General features: G+C 44.2%; 1 protein-coding gene across 2 annotated transcripts in view; it reads right to left on the bottom strand.

Moving 5' to 3' along the window:
- Positions 1-19,425, bottom strand: part of ogdhl (oxoglutarate dehydrogenase L) — a 28,066-nt gene extending 8,641 nt beyond the window's left edge. Inside the window, exons 1-16 of one of the 2 annotated variants that reach the window (XM_034100968.2) lie at positions 19,324-19,397; positions 19,090-19,141; positions 18,490-18,713; positions 18,005-18,175; positions 16,953-17,055; positions 15,198-15,313; positions 14,958-15,112; positions 14,282-14,428; positions 14,107-14,197; positions 13,837-14,016; positions 13,633-13,761; positions 13,038-13,217; positions 12,242-12,394; positions 11,537-11,639; positions 11,300-11,428; positions 4,117-4,267 (exon numbers count right to left, since the gene is read on the bottom strand). In XM_034100968.2, the coding sequence (XP_033956859.1) occupies positions 4,117-4,267; positions 11,300-11,428; positions 11,537-11,639; positions 12,242-12,394; positions 13,038-13,217; positions 13,633-13,761; positions 13,837-14,016; positions 14,107-14,197; positions 14,282-14,428; positions 14,958-15,112; positions 15,198-15,313; positions 16,953-17,055; positions 18,005-18,175; positions 18,490-18,711 (2,030 nt within the window). In that variant the 5' untranslated portion in view covers positions 18,712-18,713; positions 19,090-19,141; positions 19,324-19,397. Of the gene's footprint in view, positions 1-4,116; positions 4,268-11,299; positions 11,429-11,536; positions 11,640-12,241; positions 12,395-13,037; positions 13,218-13,632; positions 13,762-13,836; positions 14,017-14,106; positions 14,198-14,281; positions 14,429-14,957; positions 15,113-15,197; positions 15,314-16,952; positions 17,056-18,004; positions 18,176-18,489; positions 18,714-19,089; positions 19,142-19,323 lie in introns of both variants that reach the window. The other variant, XM_034100966.2, reaches the window with a different exon arrangement.
- Between the last annotated feature and the right edge of the window lie 1,501 nt (positions 19,426-20,926).

The raw sequence follows: 20,926 nt of genomic DNA, 5'->3' as shown, positions 1-20,926 counted from the left end.
TGTGGCGTAGTGTGGGTGAGCGGTTTTCTGATGTCAATGTTGTGAATCGAGTGGCCCATGGTGGTGGTGGGGTTATGGAATGGGCAGGCGTATGTTATGGACGACGAACACAGGTGCATTTTATTGATGGCATTGTGAATGCACAGAGATACCGTGACGAGATCCTGAGGCCCATTGTTGTGCCATTCATCCACGACCATCACCTCATGTTGCAGCATGATAATGCACGGCCCCATGTTGCAATGATCTGTACACAATTCCTGGAGGCTGAAAACATCCCAGTTCTTGCATGGCCAGCATACTCACCGGACATGTCACCCATTGAGCATGTTTGGGATGCTCTGGATCGGCGTATACGACAGCGTGTTCCAGTTCTTGCCAATATCCAGCAACTTGGCACAGCCATTGAAGAGGAGTGGACCAACATTCCACAGGCCACAATAAACAACCTGATCAACTCGAAGGAGATGTGTTGCACTGCATGAGGCAAATGGTGGTCACACCAGATACTGACTGGTTTTCGGACCCCCCCAATAAAGCAAAACTGCACGTTTCAGAGTGGCCTTTTATTGTGGCCAGCCTAAGGCACACCTGTGCAATAATCATGCTGTCTAATCAGCATCTTGATATGCCACACCTGTGAGGTGGGATGGATTATCTCGGCAAAGGAGAAGTGCTCACTATCACACATTTTTTCAGATTTGTGAACAATATTTGAGAAATGGTTATTTTGTGTATATAGAAAATGTTTTAGATCTTTGAGTTCATCTCATGAAAAATGGGAGCAAAAACAAAAGTGTTGCATTAATATTTTTGTTCAGTGTATATCGCAGGGGGGGGGGGGAAATCACAATGTCAGTTTTTTCCAATAGCGTGCAGCCCTAATTGTCAGTCTCATAATTTGACTGTTATTTTTTATTTTATGTTTAGTCAAACAAAGGGAACAATTTAACAAGAGAAGGGACCCAATACTCTTCGCAACTGACTTCTCTAACCCTGCTTTTCATTGTTAACTTCATCCCTTCATTTAAGACGAATAAGTATCAGTACCAGATCAGCCATGTTTTGCAACAGCATTTACCCAGAGGACGTTCATTACTCATTAATGTGCTGCTATTATTACTGTCTGTTTGATACTTTAAAGGTCTCTTGTGTGCGTATAGCTGGTGTGGTACTGATAGCATCCCATGGGAATGCTTACTTTAATTATTTACTATTCTTCCTTAATGTATTTATATGTCCTAAGGTTGTTACTGTATGTGAGAAGAGTTCGTGTAGGGTGTGTTGTGTAATCTGAGCAAAGCAAATCAGTATTGACTCTTGAAAACACCAGTTTAAAAAGGGATCTCTTTTATACAGTAGAATACACACTGGAGCCTTTGTTCCGGCCCATAAAGGCTCTGCATGAAGAGTGCTCTCCTCTCTTCTCATCTTCAGTCAGTATGAGGCCCAACAAGAGTTGATGGGAGCAAAGAGGCAAGCATTAACAAGCTCTAGCAGTCTCCTCGCTCCTAGTGCAGGAATCAGCCTTCCAAACCAGCACGAACAGACAATCACTTAAACCCCTTTAACATCACTTTAATGACACACACACACACACACACACACACACACACACACACACACACACACACACACACACACACACACACACACACACACACACACACACACACACACACACACACACACACACACACACACACACACACACACACACACACACACACACACACACACACACACACACACACACACACACACACACACACACACACACACACACACACACACACACACACACACACACACACACACACACACACACACACACACACACACACACACACACACACACACACACACACACACACACACACACACACACACACACACACACACACACACACACACACACACACACACACACACACACACTTTGAGCGGTTATGTAACAGTCAGGTGGAAGAACCGCAGGAAATCTATTGATCATTATCTTAAAATGTGATATCTTACCAACTAGAAGACTAGAAGTAGAAAAGATAAGCTAGTATATGGAAGGTATTGTGTATTGTATTACTAAAGCAGGTAACCTTCTTCAGTATTTGCTTAAAACTGTTCAGTTGGAAACTCTTTTTTTATTTGTTCCGTAGGTATAAAAATGGCACACCTGGTCAATTAAAATGTATGTAAATGTAAATACATCTTCATTGGCTGCCATTCTTTTTGCTTCCTTCACCAAGCCCCAGTCAGAATTGCTTGACAGCTCAGGGTCAGGTATTAAAGCTTTGCTGCACACATCGGCCTGCTTATTGTGTTGCTCTAGTGCAGCCTCAGTGGATCGAATGTTCTCCAGAGCCCTGATTTCTAATGCCTTAATTAATGTACACCTGGTTTGAGCAATCTAAAGCCCACATCTCAACTTTTGGTCTACTGATTTCCGTAGGTCTTCCGTTGGTCTTGGAAATGAGGCTCTGACGGTACCAACAACATTGACATACATGTAAGAATCAAACACTCATGATTTGATTCCTTTGAATAATATGATCCATAATTAAGAACTAATGAGGGCATAATGTATGGCAACTGTTTTTTTTGTATACTTGCCCCACATTCGTATATACTTAAAGACATCCTTTGATGAACGAATACAATCCAGAGCATTCAGCATTAATTCAGGTTACACACTAGTTCACGTTTCATTTTCTTGAACCACACAAACATAAACCAAAGAGGAACCAAAAACCTCACAAGAATGAGGTCTTTCTTTGGGATTGCCTCATCGACTGCCGTCCCACCTTTATATTACTATTCGTTTCACACACAAAAACACACATACATCCTCTGCCTGGGGGCCCCATTAGGCAAGGAAAGGGGTGCACGACGCAGCGCAACGCCACCCAAACACGACGACTGAATCCATTAGCGCACGATGCTACGTACATCACAGAAATGCAAGCAGGACCACTCGACTGTAACATGCCAATATGCTCAGCTCCTAAGAACTGTGAAGGGAACAGAGTGGTGGGGGATAAAAAAAATAAAGTAGGTGGGAAGAAAATGGGGCTGGTAAAGGGAGTATAGCGGAAGTATAATGAGAAACACAAATAATAAAATGAGGGTAGGGCAAGGTGGATGTAGTGTTTGATTTCTGTCATTTTCTTTCAGCCAGCCAAATTAACCCGCTGAAGGGTACAGCAGATTGGTAGGAGTGCATGTCAGTGGTAAATGTGAGGCAAAATAAAAAGCCCTGTAGCCTCTGGTTAGTTAGTGTGATATACTGTTTGTCGTTGTGGGCAAAGAGGGAGGGGGCTGGTGTCAGTAAAGATGGGCTGGTGGAGAAATGATAGGGGACAGATGAGACAGGCACAGCAAAAGGGTGAGCTGGTTTTGTTCATGTGTCACTCGTCCCTCCAAACCATGACAACACCATGTGGGCTTCACAGTTCCCAGGAGACCGCGCTGACGTCTTCGGTCTGTCAGACTCCCTGTGCCACGCCCACCCCCCAATTACTTAATTCACTATCGTTAAGTGACTGTTTCCTACCTAACCTTATCTGAGGTCAGATCTGCTGACAGACTCAACAAATGGCCGAAATAGATTTTGAAATATTACATTCATGGGCAACATCAATTAAAATGATGAGATATAAGATGTTTTATAAAGATATTAACTGTATATCACAATATAGAAACAGTATGTAAAAGGAATTAAAAAATGTCGAATTTGGACACACGACATGTTACTGTGAAAAGATACTGTGTTTTTATATCAGTATGATTAAGTTAAAAGATGATTAGCATTTTAATATGATTAGCCCCAATAGGATAATTATGAGGAAAAATAAAGCTAATTTGTGACATGAAAAACCCAGTAGGTGAGTTCATTCATTGAGTGGAGGTCCGACTAATAAAGACTCAAGCTATAAAAAGGAAAATGTCAAAATCAATATTCTTAAAATGCTCCTCACTAAATAGATGCATATTTAAAACTACTACTTGATACTACACTGTGGTTAAAGAAAGAGCTCCTTTGAGAGCATTAATACAAGATTGTTTTAAAAATATGCTTTTTAGATGCCCCATTTACTTTTAGTTGTGTTTACATGGACTCACCTAAAGGTGCCTCGCTCTACATCCTGCCCACTGAGTCGAACATGGATGCCATCTTTGAGAAGGGAACCAAAGGCCATGTATTCTCCTAGAGCCCAGTCCATCTGCCGGTTCTTCACCAGGTCAGCTCGACCACGCAGGATACGAGACAATCCTGGGGAAAACACACACAACAACACAAATAGTGTTAAATAGTTGTTACAGACCCCCCTCAGCTGTCAAAGACTCCTTGTCTTCACTAGCAAATCTTTTATCACAACTAGACTACAAGGAAATAGTGCTACTTGGAGATTTTAACTGGGACTGGTTAACTGCAGTGTCAGAGGATTTTAAAAACCTTTGTATCTCTTTAAATGTTACTCAGATTGTGGACAGTCCTACTCGCCCAAATATTAAGTCCCCTAATAAATCCTCCCTAATTGATCTAATTTTAACTAATGTTCCCCATAAATATTCATCTGTGGGAGTATTTGCAAATGATCTGAGTGATCACTGTGTTGTAGCCACAATTAGGGACACTAAGGTCCAAAAGGTTAAACCTCACATTATCATTAAGAGAGACAAAAAACATTTTGTGGAGCAGGGTTTTTTGATTTTGATTGGGGTCAAATCGATCCGTGTGCTGATGTAGAAACCGCATGGTCTTATTTTTATCTTGGTTTTATGGAGATCATTGATAGACATGCACCCCTGCGTACATTTAGAGTAAAGGGACGAGACAATCCTTGGTTTTCTGCTAATCTGTCCAGTCTCCTTCATGAGAGAAACAAGGCCTGGGCAAAGGCTATAGGCAATCAGGCTCAGAGGTGGAATGGCTGCGTTTTAGGCAGCTAAGGAATAGCTTCACATCCCAAATCAAAAGTGCTAAATCAAAGTACTATCTGTCAATAACCACAAAGAATCTGAAAAATCCTGGAACATTTTGGAAAGCCATTAAATCGTTATCCACCGGCGATATCCGTAATGAGCTACCTCCGTGCATTACCACAGCATCTGGCACTATATCGGACAGGGCTACTATGCTAAATTGCATTAATGAGCATTTTGTGTCCTGTGGTTCTCTATTTGATTCTGTCACTAACTCTGCTTCTGTGAACACTACAGTCTGTGACTCTGAACAACGTGTGTTGGAAAACCCTTTTAGTTTTACCCCTTTTACTGTTGATGTTGTTCGTGAAGCTTTAACCAAGTTAGATCCTAAGAAACCGGCTGGCCCGGACAACGTAGAACCTTTCTTTTTAAAGATAGCTGCAGATTGTATTGCTCCACCTCTCACTACTCTTTTTAACCTCTCCCTCAGCACTAACACAATTCCAAAATTGTGGAAGTCAGCGTATGTCCTGCCTTTGCTAAAAGGAGGGGAGGCCACCTTATTAAATAACTATAGGCCAATCTCTAAGTTGTCAGTTCTGGCTAAGGTTCTTGAACGCTTAGTGAGTGAACAGGTAAAGGTGTTTTTATGTACAAATGACATCCTGTCTAAACATCAGTCAGGCTTCAGAAAGCAACATCGCACCATCACTGCCACGATGAAAGTGGTAAATGATATGGCGAGTATTTTAAATAATAAGCAGAGTTGTGCAGCTCTATTTATTGATCTTTCAAAAGCGTTTGACACCGTCGATCATCACATTTTAAAGCAGAGGCTAGCCAGTATAGGCATGTCCAGCCATGCAGTGGGGTGGTTTGTGAACTACCTCTCTGAAAGGTCCCAATGTGCTCATTTTGATGGGCTGTCTTCTGAGTGGTTGAACATTGCACAAGGTTCTGTTTTAGGTCCACTTTTATTCTCCATCTACATCAATAGTTTAGGTGAAAATGTGGATGAAGCTACGTTACATTTTTATGCGGATGATACCGTGATGTACTGTGCAGCACAGCTCCCACAGCTGGCTCACAATCCTTGGATGTAGAGTCCAGTCTGCATATAGTGGTGCACCTCTGGACAGTAGATCTGCCCCGAGGTTCATCACTCCTGGTACGTGCGTCGCTCTCAGAGAGAGGAGACGTCTATCGCTCCATAGGATAAGTTTGCGCGCCAGTGTGTGTAACTGGAGAGAACACAAACCCCCTTGGCGGTTAATATACGATATTGTGGTCGTATTGTCTGTCCTCACGAGGACGTGATTTCCCCTGAGGAAAGGCAGAAAGCGTCTTAGGGTGAGAAACACCGCTAAAAGCTCCAGGCAATTTATGTGCGCCCGCTGGAGGTCTCTGCTCCAGAGACCCATCACCGGGCGACCTTCATAAATACCTCCCCAACCTGTCAAACATGCGTCCGTGGTGACCACTTTCCGTGAAAGGACAGCACCCATAGGCACACCTCGTACTAGAAAAGTCGGGTGCAGCCAGTGGCGCAGTGACCAGTAACCATCACTTTTAGTTTTAGGGCGGCCACCCAGCGCTGAAACTCCCTCATGTGTAAGCGTCCCAGTCTTACGACCAGGATGGCTGACGCCATGAGCCCCAGCAATCGCAGGCATGATCTGAAGAGAACATGTTTGCGCAGCTGGAAATGAGCAAGACAAGCTCTGAAAGCTTTCACTCTTTCCGCTGACAAGCGAGCTGAAAAGGGCACCGAGTTCAGGCGTAAACCCGCGGGGCACAACATGCTCTTCTCTGTATTTATTATGAAACCCAGGTTGAGCAGGTGCTTTACGAGGACATTTGTCTGCATAACAGCCTCCTGCTCCGACTGTGCGAGAAGCAGCCAGTCGTCTAGGTAGGTCGCCAGGCGAATACCCTGTTGTCTTAACGGGGCTATCGCGGCTTCCGTACATCGTACTAACACCCTTGGACTGAGAGACAGACCGAAGGCGAGTACTCGAATGCAAATCTCAGATATTTCCTGTGTGGGTAATATACTGGGATGTTAAAATACGCATCTTTCAGGTCGACTGATGTAAACCAGTCGTTTTGTCGCACGAGCCGCAGCAGAGATGTGTGAGTGAGCATTCTGAACTTATATATTTTTAGATAATTGTTCAGAGCCCTCAAATCAAGTATTGGCCGAATTCCGTTCCCTCCCCGTTTGGGAACGAGGAAGTACTTGGAATAGAAGCCGCCCTGACTCTGCTCGGCGGATACAATAGATATAGCCCTCTTTTCTAGGAGTAAGAGAATCTCTTTCTCCAGAATGAGGGCTGACTCTCCTCGGGCCTGCGAGTGCAGAATGCCCGAGAAGCGAGGGGGGGTGACAGCGAATTGGAGTCTGTAGCCCCGTGTTACTGTCTTGAAAACCCAAGTAGATGATGTGAGCATCTTCCACTGCGTGCTTCTTAGAGCCAGTGGAGATGTCACGGCTCTTCCCCTCTGAGTCTCTATTTGTTGTGTTATGGGGCCCTCTAGTGTCTGAACACAGTGGTGCCCCTTTTCGACAATACCCAACTGACACTGCGCATGCGTGTGACGGTGGTGCCTTCACAACCCCAGCCGGCACTGTGCATGCGCGTGACGGTGGTGCCCTTAAAGCCCCAGCCGGCACTGCGCATGCGCGTGGCGGTGGTGCCTTCACAGACCCGCCTATAATCCGCCTTTTGAGAGATGCCGTAGCTGCTCTCAAAAGGGGAACAGTTGACGGGCTGTTTATTGGTTTTATTGATTTTCTTTTCATTTTTTTTTAGCTGCGCCCTCGGCCTGAAGCCTGGATGCGTCAGCGGCAAATGTTTTATAACAGAAGAATCAACCAATGTGTGACATGTGTTTGTGCGGACTTGAGGATGGTGTTGAGGCATCTCTCGAGGCGGCGGGAACACATTCAGAGCTGGGGAACCGTGAACTTCCAGCTCTGTCACAGAGGGGAGAAGGAGGGGCTGTCACACCGCTCGCTTCTTCTTCCTCGACTGCTGGCCGAAATTCTGGGTTGGCTGCGCCTGAGCTGCAGCCGGAACCGGAGATTTTCTCGGCCAACTTGCCCTTGTCTCCAGCCTGGGCTGGGGACTCGGGGTGGGCTGCGACCTCTGCGTCTTCGGTGCTTTAAACCGAGCAGAGTTCGAGGCAGCTTGGGCAAAGGACTGCTGCTGCGAAGGCAGCGGCTGGACCCTTCGAGGGAGGCAGAGGTGGAGTGCCTCGTCCTCCTTCTTCTTCGTCTCACACCTCCTTTGCATGGAGGCAAGAGCGGAGCCGAAAATTCCCTCGGGAACGATGGGCATATCCAGCACATCCTCCTTTTCCCGGTCAGGGAGGTTGGTGAGGTTGAGCCATCTCGCTCTTTCCTGCACCACCATGATCCCCATTGCCTTGCCGGTGGCCTGGACGGCGCAGCATTGGACACGGAAACAAATGTCCATGACCGCTGCCATCTCGTCCAGAGTGGCTGCCCCCGGGTTACCCGACAGGTCCTCGCAGAGCTCCGCTTGGTAGGCGGTTAGCAGCGAGGACACATTCAGGGTCCTGGCGGACAACGCTGCAGCTTTGTAGGACTTTTCAGTCATTGTCGACTGAAATCGGTCCGAATTTGCTGGCAGCGTGGGGTTCTTGCTTGGTGACGGGCCGCTACCAGCGGTTCCATGGGCGGTATGCGGAGCAGGCCGAGCTTCTCCATTCCATCACAGTCTAGGGAGGAGGCACCCTGGATTGGGACCTTGTTGCTGAAGGGCCGGTCTCTCCACGAGACCGACACTTCATCCAACATCTCCGGGAAGACCGGGAGGAGTTGCCTCTTTGTCCGCGCTGCTTGGGGAAAATGTTTCCCCTCGTAGCAGGACCTGGAGGTCTCCTTGGCCATTTCAGGCCACGGGACGTCGAGTCTGGCCGCAGCGCGTTTACACACGGCCTGCAGGTCCATGCTCAGACCGGGCGAAGCTGGTGTGCTATCGCCCGGGAGAGCAGCCCTCGCTCCAGGCTTTGCAGCCTGAGCCGATGACATGAAGATGTCCTCTTCCTGTTAATCCGACTCGGACAGGAGGAACGCCAAGGCGTCCTCTTCTTCGTCCTCCTCGTAGTCCAGCTCGAGGACATCCTCCGCGGGTGAGACCATGGTGAGGTCTAACCGGGAGCCCCAGCTTGGTAAAGCGTGGGGACCCGTTCCCGCGTGTCTTGCCGTCACCGGGTCCCGGCCTGCCAGGGTGCGGGATTCCGGTTCTGTGGCCATCGCAGATAATGAGCCCCAGACCGACACTCTCTGTGGCGGACGCCCCCGTGTCTTGACTGCCGGCCGGCGGGTCAGTGGACATGGGGGGGTCCTGCTCCGACAGGCTAGCTTGTCGTGCTAACCGTCGGCGGAGGCTCTTTACGGTGAAATGGACACAATGTCCGCACGAGCCGGGGTTGTCGATAGTGCCTCGGGCGTGTTCCAGCCCGAGGCAGGACGAGCAGACCTGGTGTGTGTCTGCGCCCGAGATCTTCAACCCGCAGCCGCAGAGTCGAGCCACCGAGTTCCTGACTCCTCTGGTGTGAGGGAGAGGGGTGTCCATCTTGTTCGCCTCCTGGCATGGAGAGGGCCCGCTCTCGACAGATAGGATGGGAGAAAAAGATGTTACCACCCTGTCCTTAATCCGGAGAAAAGGACGGTGTGGGTCTTTTATTCCCGGAGAATACTGACTGGTGTGACAGTATGCTCCTTTAATCCTTTCTTCCTCCGTGGAGAAGAAAAAAGAAAAAACGTCCTCGCTACCGTGGTGTCGATAGAGAGGGAGCGAGCTAGCAACAGGTGTGCTGCTAGCTTAAAAAATCAGACCTACCTTACTTTCCGGGGAAGAGAAGGGCGAGGTCGATTTTAATACTAACTGCGTTAGTAATACCGTCTTCCTGAGAAGCAGAAGGAGTAGCCGGCGAGCGCCCGTCGACCGAAATGGGTATTTGGGTTCAGTCTGTGGACAGTTAAGCTTGCCCGGCTACTGTAGAGATGTGCTCTGAAGCGAGAAGAGGGGGTGAATTCCCTGACGATGACGTCAAGATCACCAGCCAATCAGGATTGGCGTAATGAGATTGATGCTTCTGTTTGCTCCGCGATGAGGCGCATCCCATAGTGAGACATCGAACGGAGTGTTATGAATGAGAACTTGAAGTGGTTACCTGTTACAAATACCTTGGTATCTGGCTTGATGATTGTCTCACTTTTAAACTTCATGTCAATAACCTGCTTAAAAAGCTGAGGGTTAGGCTAGGGTTCTTCTACAGGAACAAGTCCTGTTTCTCGCTTGAGGCCAGGAAAAGGCTAGTCACTGTGACCTTTTTACCTGTGCTGGACTATGGTGATTTGATGTATATGAATGCACCTGCCAATTGCCTGCTCAAGTTAGATGCTGCGTATCACAGTGCACTGAGATTTGTGACAAACTGTAAAGCATTAACCCATCACTGTACCCTGTATGCAAGGGCTGGTTTGCTTTCACTAACTGTACGGAGGCTCAGTCACTGGTACATTTGTATATACAAAGCCATGTTAGGGAAACTTCCATCTTATATCTGCTCCCTGATCTCACGTAAAATTGTAAGTGGCTACTGCCTGAGATCGAATGCTGTGGTTTTATTAAATGTGCCAACTGCTAGGACTGTCTTAGGGAAGACAGCTTTTAGATGCGCAGCTCCTCTGTCTTGGAATAGTCTGCACATTAAACGGAAACTGAACAATCTGGTGCCACTAAATGTTTTTAAAGCTCGGTTGGATGCTACTCAATCGGAAGCTATTGGTACCTGTTTATGTGGATAATTATGTAAATGATGCTGTATGATGTCCTTTTGTTGTTCTGTTTATGTTTTTATGTTTCATGTGGAACTACTTGAGCAGGTCTCCCTTGAAAAAGAGATCAATGATCTCAATGGGATTTATCTGTATAAATAAAGGTTTGAAATGAAATGAAATGAAGTGATATCTTAGAAGCACTGGGGATGGGAGTGTAAAACTCAATGGACTTAAATACTATGTTGTTAATAACCCTCGTGGCAATCCTAATTGTTATAGTGTGCACCAAATCAGCTGTGCAGGACAAACAGCTGCTGTTAGAAAATGATGTGTTTACTGCTTTAATAGACTAAATATCATCCCTGTAGACAACAAATATAATTGTGACATTTAGGTTTATGTGTTCTGAAAATCATTCAGCAGCATGTATACTATAAGCTATGGTAATGTGTGCTCTTGTGTCATTGTGTAGGACTACTATCACCAGCATTACTGTGACAACAAGCCCGTAACTCTGCTCTATTCTCATGCACAAATCAACTTCAAATCCACTCAACTGACCAGGATGGATCTGAAAGTCATCCAGGGGCACAGAGCTGGCTGTCTGGCCAATGTGCTGCAAGACCTCCTCCTTTAGTCCTGTGGGGACGCTGCTCATGCTCTTGGGCTCTCCTTCTGCTGTGAAGAAATCTACAGAGAAAGAAAGACAGCTGCACTCCAGTAGGAACAGAAAGTATTCACAGAAAAAGGGAATTAAAATATTTTTCAACTTAAATGACTGGATTGCAAACCATGTACCTGGCCACGGGGAGTCGAGCCAGTGTCGGATTTGTAAAATCTTTTCATCCTTGGAGCTGGCGTATGCCTCTTCACATATCTTGTCATATTTAGCAACTTCTTCCTGCAACCACATTTGGTAATGTGCAAGAGGAAAAATAAAAACCACCACATATTAAATGACCCAAAGTTTGTTTTGTACAAATAAAGGACTACAGCTAACTAACCAATACTGTTTTGTTACAGGGAAAGAAAGGTATTAGAGAACGAGAGTCTCCTCCAGCAGTAATGGTTCTGCCTTGCTATATTACAAATGAGGCTTTTGTGAGAGTCCATACTGCAGCCACACAACAGAAAACAATGTCCATCAAAAGCCGGGAGAAATTTCTGACATGTGGTATAAAAATGTTACAATCAAAATGTCTGTTTTGGATGAAGAACCTGAGCAATTCCGAATGGCGCCGAAATCTGAGGTATACTTCAACTTCATTGAGCAATATATACTCTATGTGAGGGATTGTGAGGCTCAGTGATTGAACTGAGGCAGTAAATTGAAACTCAAACACAGCAGTGCTGGCGCAACATATTTACTCGAAGGCTAAAGTAATATCATAGTGTGATTTAATGCACATCCTCCAGCGGATGGCGATACCAAATAAAACAGCATACAGTAGCAGCTTCCAATATACAGTATTTAACAAGAACAAACAGCATTAGATCACAAACCTCATATTCTTGCAGAGTCACCACTCCCTCCGCAATGAGCCGGTCAGAGTACTTTTTCAGCACATGCTCCTGCCGACGGATCTGTTTGTACATCAGTGGCTGAGTGAACATGGGCTCGTCCATCTCGTTATGTCCAAATCGCCTGTAACAAACCTGTAAATACACACAGAAGTCACGTCGAAGTGTGTATTCAAAATGGTGTTTCCTGAGAGTCTTTTAAATGGACAACTCAACCCAAAAACACTTATTTATTCTCTTACCTGTAGTTCAATGTACAAATTGCTTAATTTATTCATAAATAAAATGATGAATACATAGATATTAGCCGTAGAGATGTCCTCCTTCTCTAGAACCTTCTCTGGAACAAAATGGCACTGGGCTTGTGATGCTCAAAGTGCTAAAACATTTAGAACATTGGAAAAATAAGAGAACTCCTGACCAAGATACTCAAAATGATCCACAGACCTTGCTGGTTTTTGAAGTGCAGTTCAAAGAAAATATTTCCTACATGAAACTTCTCACAACAAGGTCTGTGGATTATCTTAAGTAATTAGGTCATGTTTTTTGGAATAGGACGTTTATTTTGAATTTTTCACATGTATATTTTTGGCCCTTTTCGGCACCTAAGACTATTGCCATCTATTTCCAAGAAGGCAGACATCTCTATGGCCGATATCACCAACACCTGGCAACTCAGGCCAAAACATTCTATATATACATAGCAGGGCAGGCAAGAGTAATTATTTTTGTTTTAATTTGGGGTGAACTGCCGCTTTAAGACTCGGCTGTGACTAACCAGGTCAATGACGACATCTTTGTTGAAGGTGGCCCTCCACTCTGCAGCCACCCGGCACACATACATGACAGCCTCGGGGTCATCAGCATTCACATGGAAGATGGGAGCATTGACAACCCGAGCCACGTCGGTGGGGTAGGGCGAGGAGCGGGCCATTCGAGGGTCTGTGGTGAAGCCAATCTGAGAGAAAAACAATCACATGCCAAATTTGATATCATTTGGTCTAGAATAACTTAAAATATGATCTTAATGATTTTCAGTTGCACAAAATGTGTCTTAATTGTATGTGTAACATTGGATAATTCCCTTTGAGACATGTTTTAAAGTATGTAAAAATAATCGATGATTGGTCGTTGATCTATCGTTAAACACCTAAAAAGTTAAAAAGAAAACTCTTTAACAAATGTAAAGCTAAATATTTTATAAATAATGTTGTCAGTTTTCTTAATTAATAAATAAAGTATTAATTGTGTAAAACAATAAGACACAAGTTCACGTGGGGCCACAAGTTGGCCAGGGGCAGCCCTGATCCTGGCAAATGGTAAATGGTAAATGTGTCATGTCCAATGTTGTGGTGACATCAACTCTCCAATACCTGGTTGTTGACCACCACATGGATTGTACCATGTGTGGTGTAGGAGGGTAGCTCGCTCAGGTGGAACGTCTCATAAACAACTCCTTGTCCAGCAAAAGCAGCATCACCGTGGATCAAGATGGACATCACCTGGAAAAATCACATCATCATTTATAGAAAAAGCCACATAATGAGCTAGTGTGCACCTGGTACCAGACAGCTTGCCTTCTTCCCCTGAGTGTCTCCTCTGTAGAACTGCTCGGCTTTGGCTTTGCCCTGAACCACAGGATCCACGGCCTCCAGGTGGGAGGGGTTTGCCATGAGTGACAGTGTGATGTTCTTATCTGTCTCACGGTTAATCCTCTCGTGGTACATCCCAAGGTGGTATTTCACATCCCCTGACCCCTAAAAGGTGAAAAGATTAAAGCATTAGTTGTACAGCATCTCTTACGGCCTTTCCTCTGATACTTTCTCACACATCCGCAGTTCCCTCACCTCATCAGATGCCTCTAACTTGGGGTCGAACTGACAGAAGATCTGATCCAGTTCCTTACGAATCACATTGGCCAACACATTCAGTCGACCCCTATATCAGACATGGAGGGAAAAGAATCAGCTGTTTGCATATATTGAGCTGAGAGGTGAGGACATATGTAAAAGACGGTAGTACCGATGAGGCATCCCCATGATCACACTGTCGATGCCGGCAGAGCTCGACGTGTCAATCATGGATTTTAGAGCCGGGATGAGCACTTCACAGCCCTCCAGACCAAAACGCTTCTCTGAAGACCATTTTCTTGCCAGGAAGTCCTCAAACCTTTAAACAAAAAGAAGTCCACATGTAGCACTCATGGGATTTGTTTTACACAGCTGATGATAATACAGAATTACACTTAACCAGCTGATAATAATGATCACTAAAGCACCATTACAGCACTTTAAAAAAAGATGTTCCCAAGCATTTTGCAAATGTTAGTCAGTACCAGTGTGTGTGTGTGTGTGTGTGTGTGTGTGTGTGTGTGTGTGTGTGTGTGTGTGTGTGTGTGTGTGTGTGTGTGTGTGTGTGTGTGTGTGTGTGTGTGTGTGTGTGTGTGTGTGTGTGTGTGTGTGTTAATTAGGAATTATAACAGTGCAAAGAACATGCACACCAACAATAGACAAATGATTTCTAAGATCGTTTATCAAAGATGAAAATTAGCTCATATGAAGGATAGGCTGTTTATCTTTTTAAATATACAGTATGCATGTGTAAGAGTTTATGTTTGCGAGGCTCTGATGTGAGCTATAACTAAAAGTGAAATATAGTGCTGTCACCACAAGTCAGTACATGTTAATTCATTGCTGACCGTGTGGATCTGATCAGGCGGGCTAGCAAAGTCCTCTTCTCAAGTTTAGTGAACTTCAGTATTCCCGGGGACTCAAATTTCTGACGGATCCACTGACACTGGTCCACGTTGTTGATGAACATAAATTCTATCCCTATGTGACCACAGTAGGATGCCTGATACAAAAGACATACAAAACATAAATTGTGGTGCAGTGTTATGGCTTTTTCAAATCATTAGACACATGTACAGATGTATTACTTCAAGTCTGCGTATGATTTCTCTTAGAGGAAGAGTGGTATCTTCTCCTCCGATGAAGGTGGTGGAGGGCAGCTGAAAGCTCCTGTCCAAGTCAGACTCATCAAGACCGTAGAAACCTACGATAACACCACAGGAAACACAGGTTTGTTCAAGACTTTAGAAACAGGACTAAGCATTGTCCTCTGATATCATGTGAAGGCATCAAAAATACTAAAAATAATTAAATTGTATTCTCAAATAACTAATATCACTAATCAAATAAGTCACCAAACAATTATGATTATCTGTTTTATTATGTGTGAGTGAGAATTGGCAGGAATTGGTTTTGAACTATTGGTCGGCAAAACAGGCAATCTTTAGACATCACTTTGGGCAATGGGAAATGATTATGTTAATTCTTAACAACTTTCTGACATTTTAGACTAAATTATTAATGCATTGATTGAAAAATGAGTATCCGACAGATTAATTGATTATGAGAAGAATTATTGCCTGCTTTTTTAGTGAGTAGGTCAATAGTGCCTCCTGGAAATGTAAACATTCAATTAACTTTAGGTTGGATATAAGCAAATTTGGATTTGATGGCAAAAAACTGTGAAGAATAAGGTTTGGTTCATAAAAAGGATGCATTGTTGTAAGTACACTAACAGGATATGTAGAGATACAGCTTCAGTATTGATGGCCCCGCAGAAGTTTCATATGCAAAGCCCACCTGAGAGAGCTGGTCAAGCTCAAGATCTCAAGCAACATAAGAGGAGACAGGTGCAAATCATATTAGAAACACAGCTAAGACAAAGGGGGCCAAGAATAGACTCTTGTCCTATCAGCTGACCAAATAAGGGGCCATGGAAGCTGTCATTAGCTTTCATTAGGGAGCTATAGCCCTTGTGACAATACATAATGCAACGCTATGTCCTGACACGCACTGATCACTGATAACAGCAGCCAACAACGTCTCTCTGTCTCCTCTTTACTCGCTATGACTGTACACTTCGATCGTTTTCTGTGGCTGTTCCGCATTTTCCAATGCTCAGTCCACTAAATGAAATGGAGAATGACAATGGCTTGTTCTGAGATTAATAACAGCATTAAGCCAAACAACTCGTATACAGACTCGGCGGAGAACGTGCCTTTTATGCTGAAATACCACTTACAATCTTGGGTCTGATAAATAATGCAAACCTGTGTGAATAATGTGTGTATATATATATATATATATATATATATATATATGTATGTTATGTGAACCCTCAAAGGGATAAATACAGTTTATAAAAATAAAGCGCAGGAAAAATACATAACAGATATTTTCATTATGAGACAAATCTAGCAGTTGAAGTAAACCCACCAATGAGAAAAACATATGTTTATGATGAAAGAATAAGCATGACAAGAATCTTTTAGGTAATAAGAAGGCAGTACTTCTATTAGGAACCTAATCAGCATTTATTGCCCATGGGTAAACTCCATATTCCTTTTGTTGGGACGGGGGTAAAATAAGGAGGAATATACATATTCTATAAGTCTAAAAAAAGTAAATGCATAATTATAGTAGTCCTGGCAATTAGATGAAAGTCATTGTATTTTGATATGCATTACTGAAATATATTTGGTTTAATGGTGCCTATAGACGTGACACTATTTAAATAATTGAGAGCCATGACGATTATGGACTCAAGACATCACAATTAAAAGTTTGTAGTCGTTAGTGAAGTGTGATGTGTTTGGGATGATCGCACAGGTTTTAAGGCTCACCTAATTTATCGATGGTGGTGATCAAGTCGGATGGAACAAAGTGGTCCAAATCAGCATCTAGGATTCCCAAAGGGTCTAACTGCGCAACATGGTGACCACGAATCTACACGGTGAGACAGACACATATGTGAATAAAAAAGAAAGGGGTTAGAAGAATCAGGTAAACAAGAGAAAGTGACAGGTAGGAAACACAAGATTTGGCAAGGGGCTGAGTGTGAACAGCTGGAGAATAAGCTAACACTCAGTTATAGGTCAACCTCTCTGAGAACAGGGCCCCATGGGAGTGCTTTTATGTCTTTGCGCACACACACACGCGTGCGCGCACACACACACACACACACACACACACACACACACACACACACGGATTGCAACACGCTGGGAATAAAATTGACACCTTTGCCAAAAGACAGAATTTAATAAATCCCTCGGATAGTTCCTCGAATTAATTTAAGGGCAAGGGGAAATGTTAGCACCTGTTTTGTTTAAGTAGTCTCTTTGATATTTCCAGTTTTCAAGTAACAGCAAGGGTAAGTAGGTTGGACTTAATCTTGCAATTTGCATAACCTCGTGCAGCGACAAACAAATTGTATATTCCTTTTAATACGAGGACACGCAGTATAAACAGCTTTCATTGCCAGTTGCATCTGTTTTAGCGAGTCAAGAGAATTTTGTTTGATGTATTTTTCACACACATGTCGAAGATACAAATAGTCAGTTGTGGCTCGAGGTTGATGACATCTTAATTCTGTACACAGACATTGCATTAAAATTAAATGGATGCCTGAGAGATATGTGATTAATCCTTTAATTTGTGAATAACATCAATCCACATTACAAACTGATAGTTGGTGTGTGTGTGTGTGTGTGTGTGTGTGTGTGTGTGTGTGTGTGTGTGTGTGTGTGTGTGTGTGTGTGTGTGTGTGTGTGTGTGTGTGTGTGTGTGTGTGTGTGTGTGTGTGTGTGTGTGTGTGTGTGTGTGTGTGTGTGTGTGTGTGTGTGTGTGTGTGTGTGTGTGTGTGTGTCACAGCTGGACAGTATGGTGGGAGTACCTGATAGGCTCTAATGAGAGTGTGCACGGCCAGGTGGTCTTCCACCACTTTCTGGGCCATGTTTGCTGAGTGGGACAGCACTCGGCCCTCGAGCAGAGCGGAGGGGCGTCTCTCACCCGCCTCGCCAGGTGGACTGGAGGCGTGGATGTTACTGAAGAAGGCGTCCCAGGACTAGAAGACAGAGAAAGACAGACCCAGCAAGAATGTCCATCAACAACATGGACCAAAAGTATCCCTGACTACTAGTTTAGGGGACGACAGGACAGTGAAAGGCTAGACATTGCAGCTACAGCATATATTTATTAAATGTCCTTCTTCAAGATCAATGTTGACAGTTGTTAATTGAACTTTAGCTGCTACACCAACTCGATTTCCAGTGCTGGACCAGCTGGACATTATCCCTTTCCAAATTTCCATTAAAGGCCAGAGAACTTAATATAATATTTGTTATCAAAACATTTGGAAATAAGTGTTGCAAATGTTACCTCATGGACATTTTTATGATCCTCCAGCCAGGCAATGTACATCTCCTCCATATAGCTGGAGCTACCGGCCACCGTTGAGAGGACCGGCGCGGCCCCGGAGGAGCAGCCTCTCCGGGGGTCGACCCAGCGCCTGACCGGGGCCCCTCCACAGGCTCGCAGCCACTGACTCCCCCCAGCACGCCCTCCCCTCAGCACACCCGCTAACGCCCGAAACTGACTCATGACTAGAAAGAAAGTAAAAGAGGTTAGAGATAAACAATGAAACATCTCGGTATTTTGATTGTCAATCATTTATAAGAACTCAGACAATGTGTGCACGACTCGGTTTGATGATTTATCCCAAACCATCTGAATTAGTAATGGATTTTATGAACATAAAATGAGGCACTGTACGAGGACTTGAAATTCCGTTTGCAATTTGTATGGGATTTCCTCTGATTGATGCAGCATGTAGCATATTCTATTTATGCTAAAACCTCTGCAAGACTGAATATAACTGCGTAACGTTTGTTTCTGCGCAAAATCTCTGCAGCTGAAGAAAAGCACGTAGCCTACCGGCTGAAAGTATGACGGTGTTTGCAGTGTCTACAACTTCCTCACCTTCTCCTGCAGGATGCTTTACAGGTTTATTCAGGTTACACCGCTGACATCACTGCAAAAAACATTGCCTATGTCATTGTGCGTCTGTTACAGTTTCCCTAATCCCTTAACGTCAACATTTAAACCCTCATAATCTCTCCTCGTCTCTGACATTGCAAACGCGCAGTCTGACGGGAAATAGGATAGTGGTTAAAAATGGCACAGGTTCGTTTTATTTCTATAAATTACATTTACCTTAGACTGACTTCACTCTTTTTGGCATCGCCGGAGAGTCTAAGTAGGACAGGTATCTGTGGAGGTGACGGAACCGAGTGCGTGGATTATTTGACACGCCCCCCTTGTATCAGGTGGTACTTCCTGTTGACACCGAGCAGCCCCGTGCAGGCGTGCACCCAAAGGTGGCAAGGTAATGCCCAAACACAGCAGCTCAGGGAGAGAAAAGTGAAAAAACATCGAACATCTAACTGTTCTTATGAGATGCTATTAAAACAATATTGTGTTAGTGCCTCTCTTTTTGCATTTATATAATCAGAATAGTTACTTTAATCCATAGTCCCTCCCTGCATACACTTCTCCTCCAGACAGGTAATTTGTTCCCCTTTTAGTAACATCACGCATGTCTTTCCCTTCAGTCTTAATTATTCGAGGCAATTACACTTTTATAAAGGCTGAACATGAGTCATTAGAGCAAGTGGTTTCAGATTGATGGGCTTCTACCTTGAGTGGGTTAAACAATAAGATAATTGGCCCAGCCTCCCTCTATCCTCCTCATCGAGATGTTCATCATTCATACTTGATGGCACTGAAGTAACAGTGTTATCAATCACGACAAACATAGGATTGAAAAGGGGAAAATGGAGTGGGCATGAGTTGCAGGAGGATCTACCAAACAGAACAGTGTAAATCTAAATATCAGATGATCACATAAATCAAAATCCTCCATGTGCAGCTTTTAAACAGCTAATCTTTGGCGGTTCAATACAAAAATGTCCAATTCAACCATTAACATATCTAATGTTATATAATAGGCTCAGACAAAAAATGAAATGAAAACAAATGTTTTCATCTACTTCAAAAATGCATAAGTCTAGAACAACGCACTAACATGCTCAGCCTTCCCTGAAAGACAGTTCCTCATTTCCCATTATTTTGCATTTGTATTTTCTGCTGCTCTTTGGCTGACATGTAGAATGAAGGGTCAAGCAATTATGAACTGAAATGCCATTTTGTTGTGGGGACTTTGCCGCCTGACAAAGATGGAATGAAGACCAGTTGCCTTCTGGTGTTTTATTAATAGTGTTCACCAATAAAAGGACCTGTGCTGCTGGGTAACATTAGGTGCTCTGTGTTAAATGACATCCTGTTTGATAACAATTACATCATGGGATTGGACAAAACTGGACCAGCTTCTCTGCATTTGAAATCAATACATATTTGTTGGGGGAAATAAAACAAGTAATCTCTCTAATCTTGCACCAGAAACGTAAATAAATTCATGTCAAGGTAACCCAGGCTAACGGCAGCCATCAACAGTCAGGTCTGCCAAACCAAGTTGACTTTGTCACGAGACACAGCTCATCTGGGCCGTGCGGGGCGGAGGAGCAGATAATGGATAATCCAGTTACCCAACCAAGCCTACACACCATTTATGAGAGTCCACGTCATGGGGTTATTTAGAACCCTAATTCATCCAATAAAGCATGTTTGGAGGCAGAATTCAATTTGTCTGAAAGCCCTTGGTACACGTGATATCACAAAAATCCATCACATTTCAAATGATTAAATAATGTATGATTTCATGATAGTGCGTGACAAACTGGGGCGCCAAGGCCCGGTC

The sequence above is a fragment of the Pseudochaenichthys georgianus genome, chromosome 15 (genome assembly GCF_902827115.2).
Source record: "Pseudochaenichthys georgianus chromosome 15, fPseGeo1.2, whole genome shotgun sequence".
In the NCBI taxonomy this organism is placed as follows: domain Eukaryota; kingdom Metazoa; phylum Chordata; class Actinopteri; order Perciformes; family Channichthyidae; genus Pseudochaenichthys; species Pseudochaenichthys georgianus.
The sequence above is the reverse complement of the archived record's forward strand: the minus strand, read 5'-3'. Positions and strand labels throughout refer to the sequence as shown.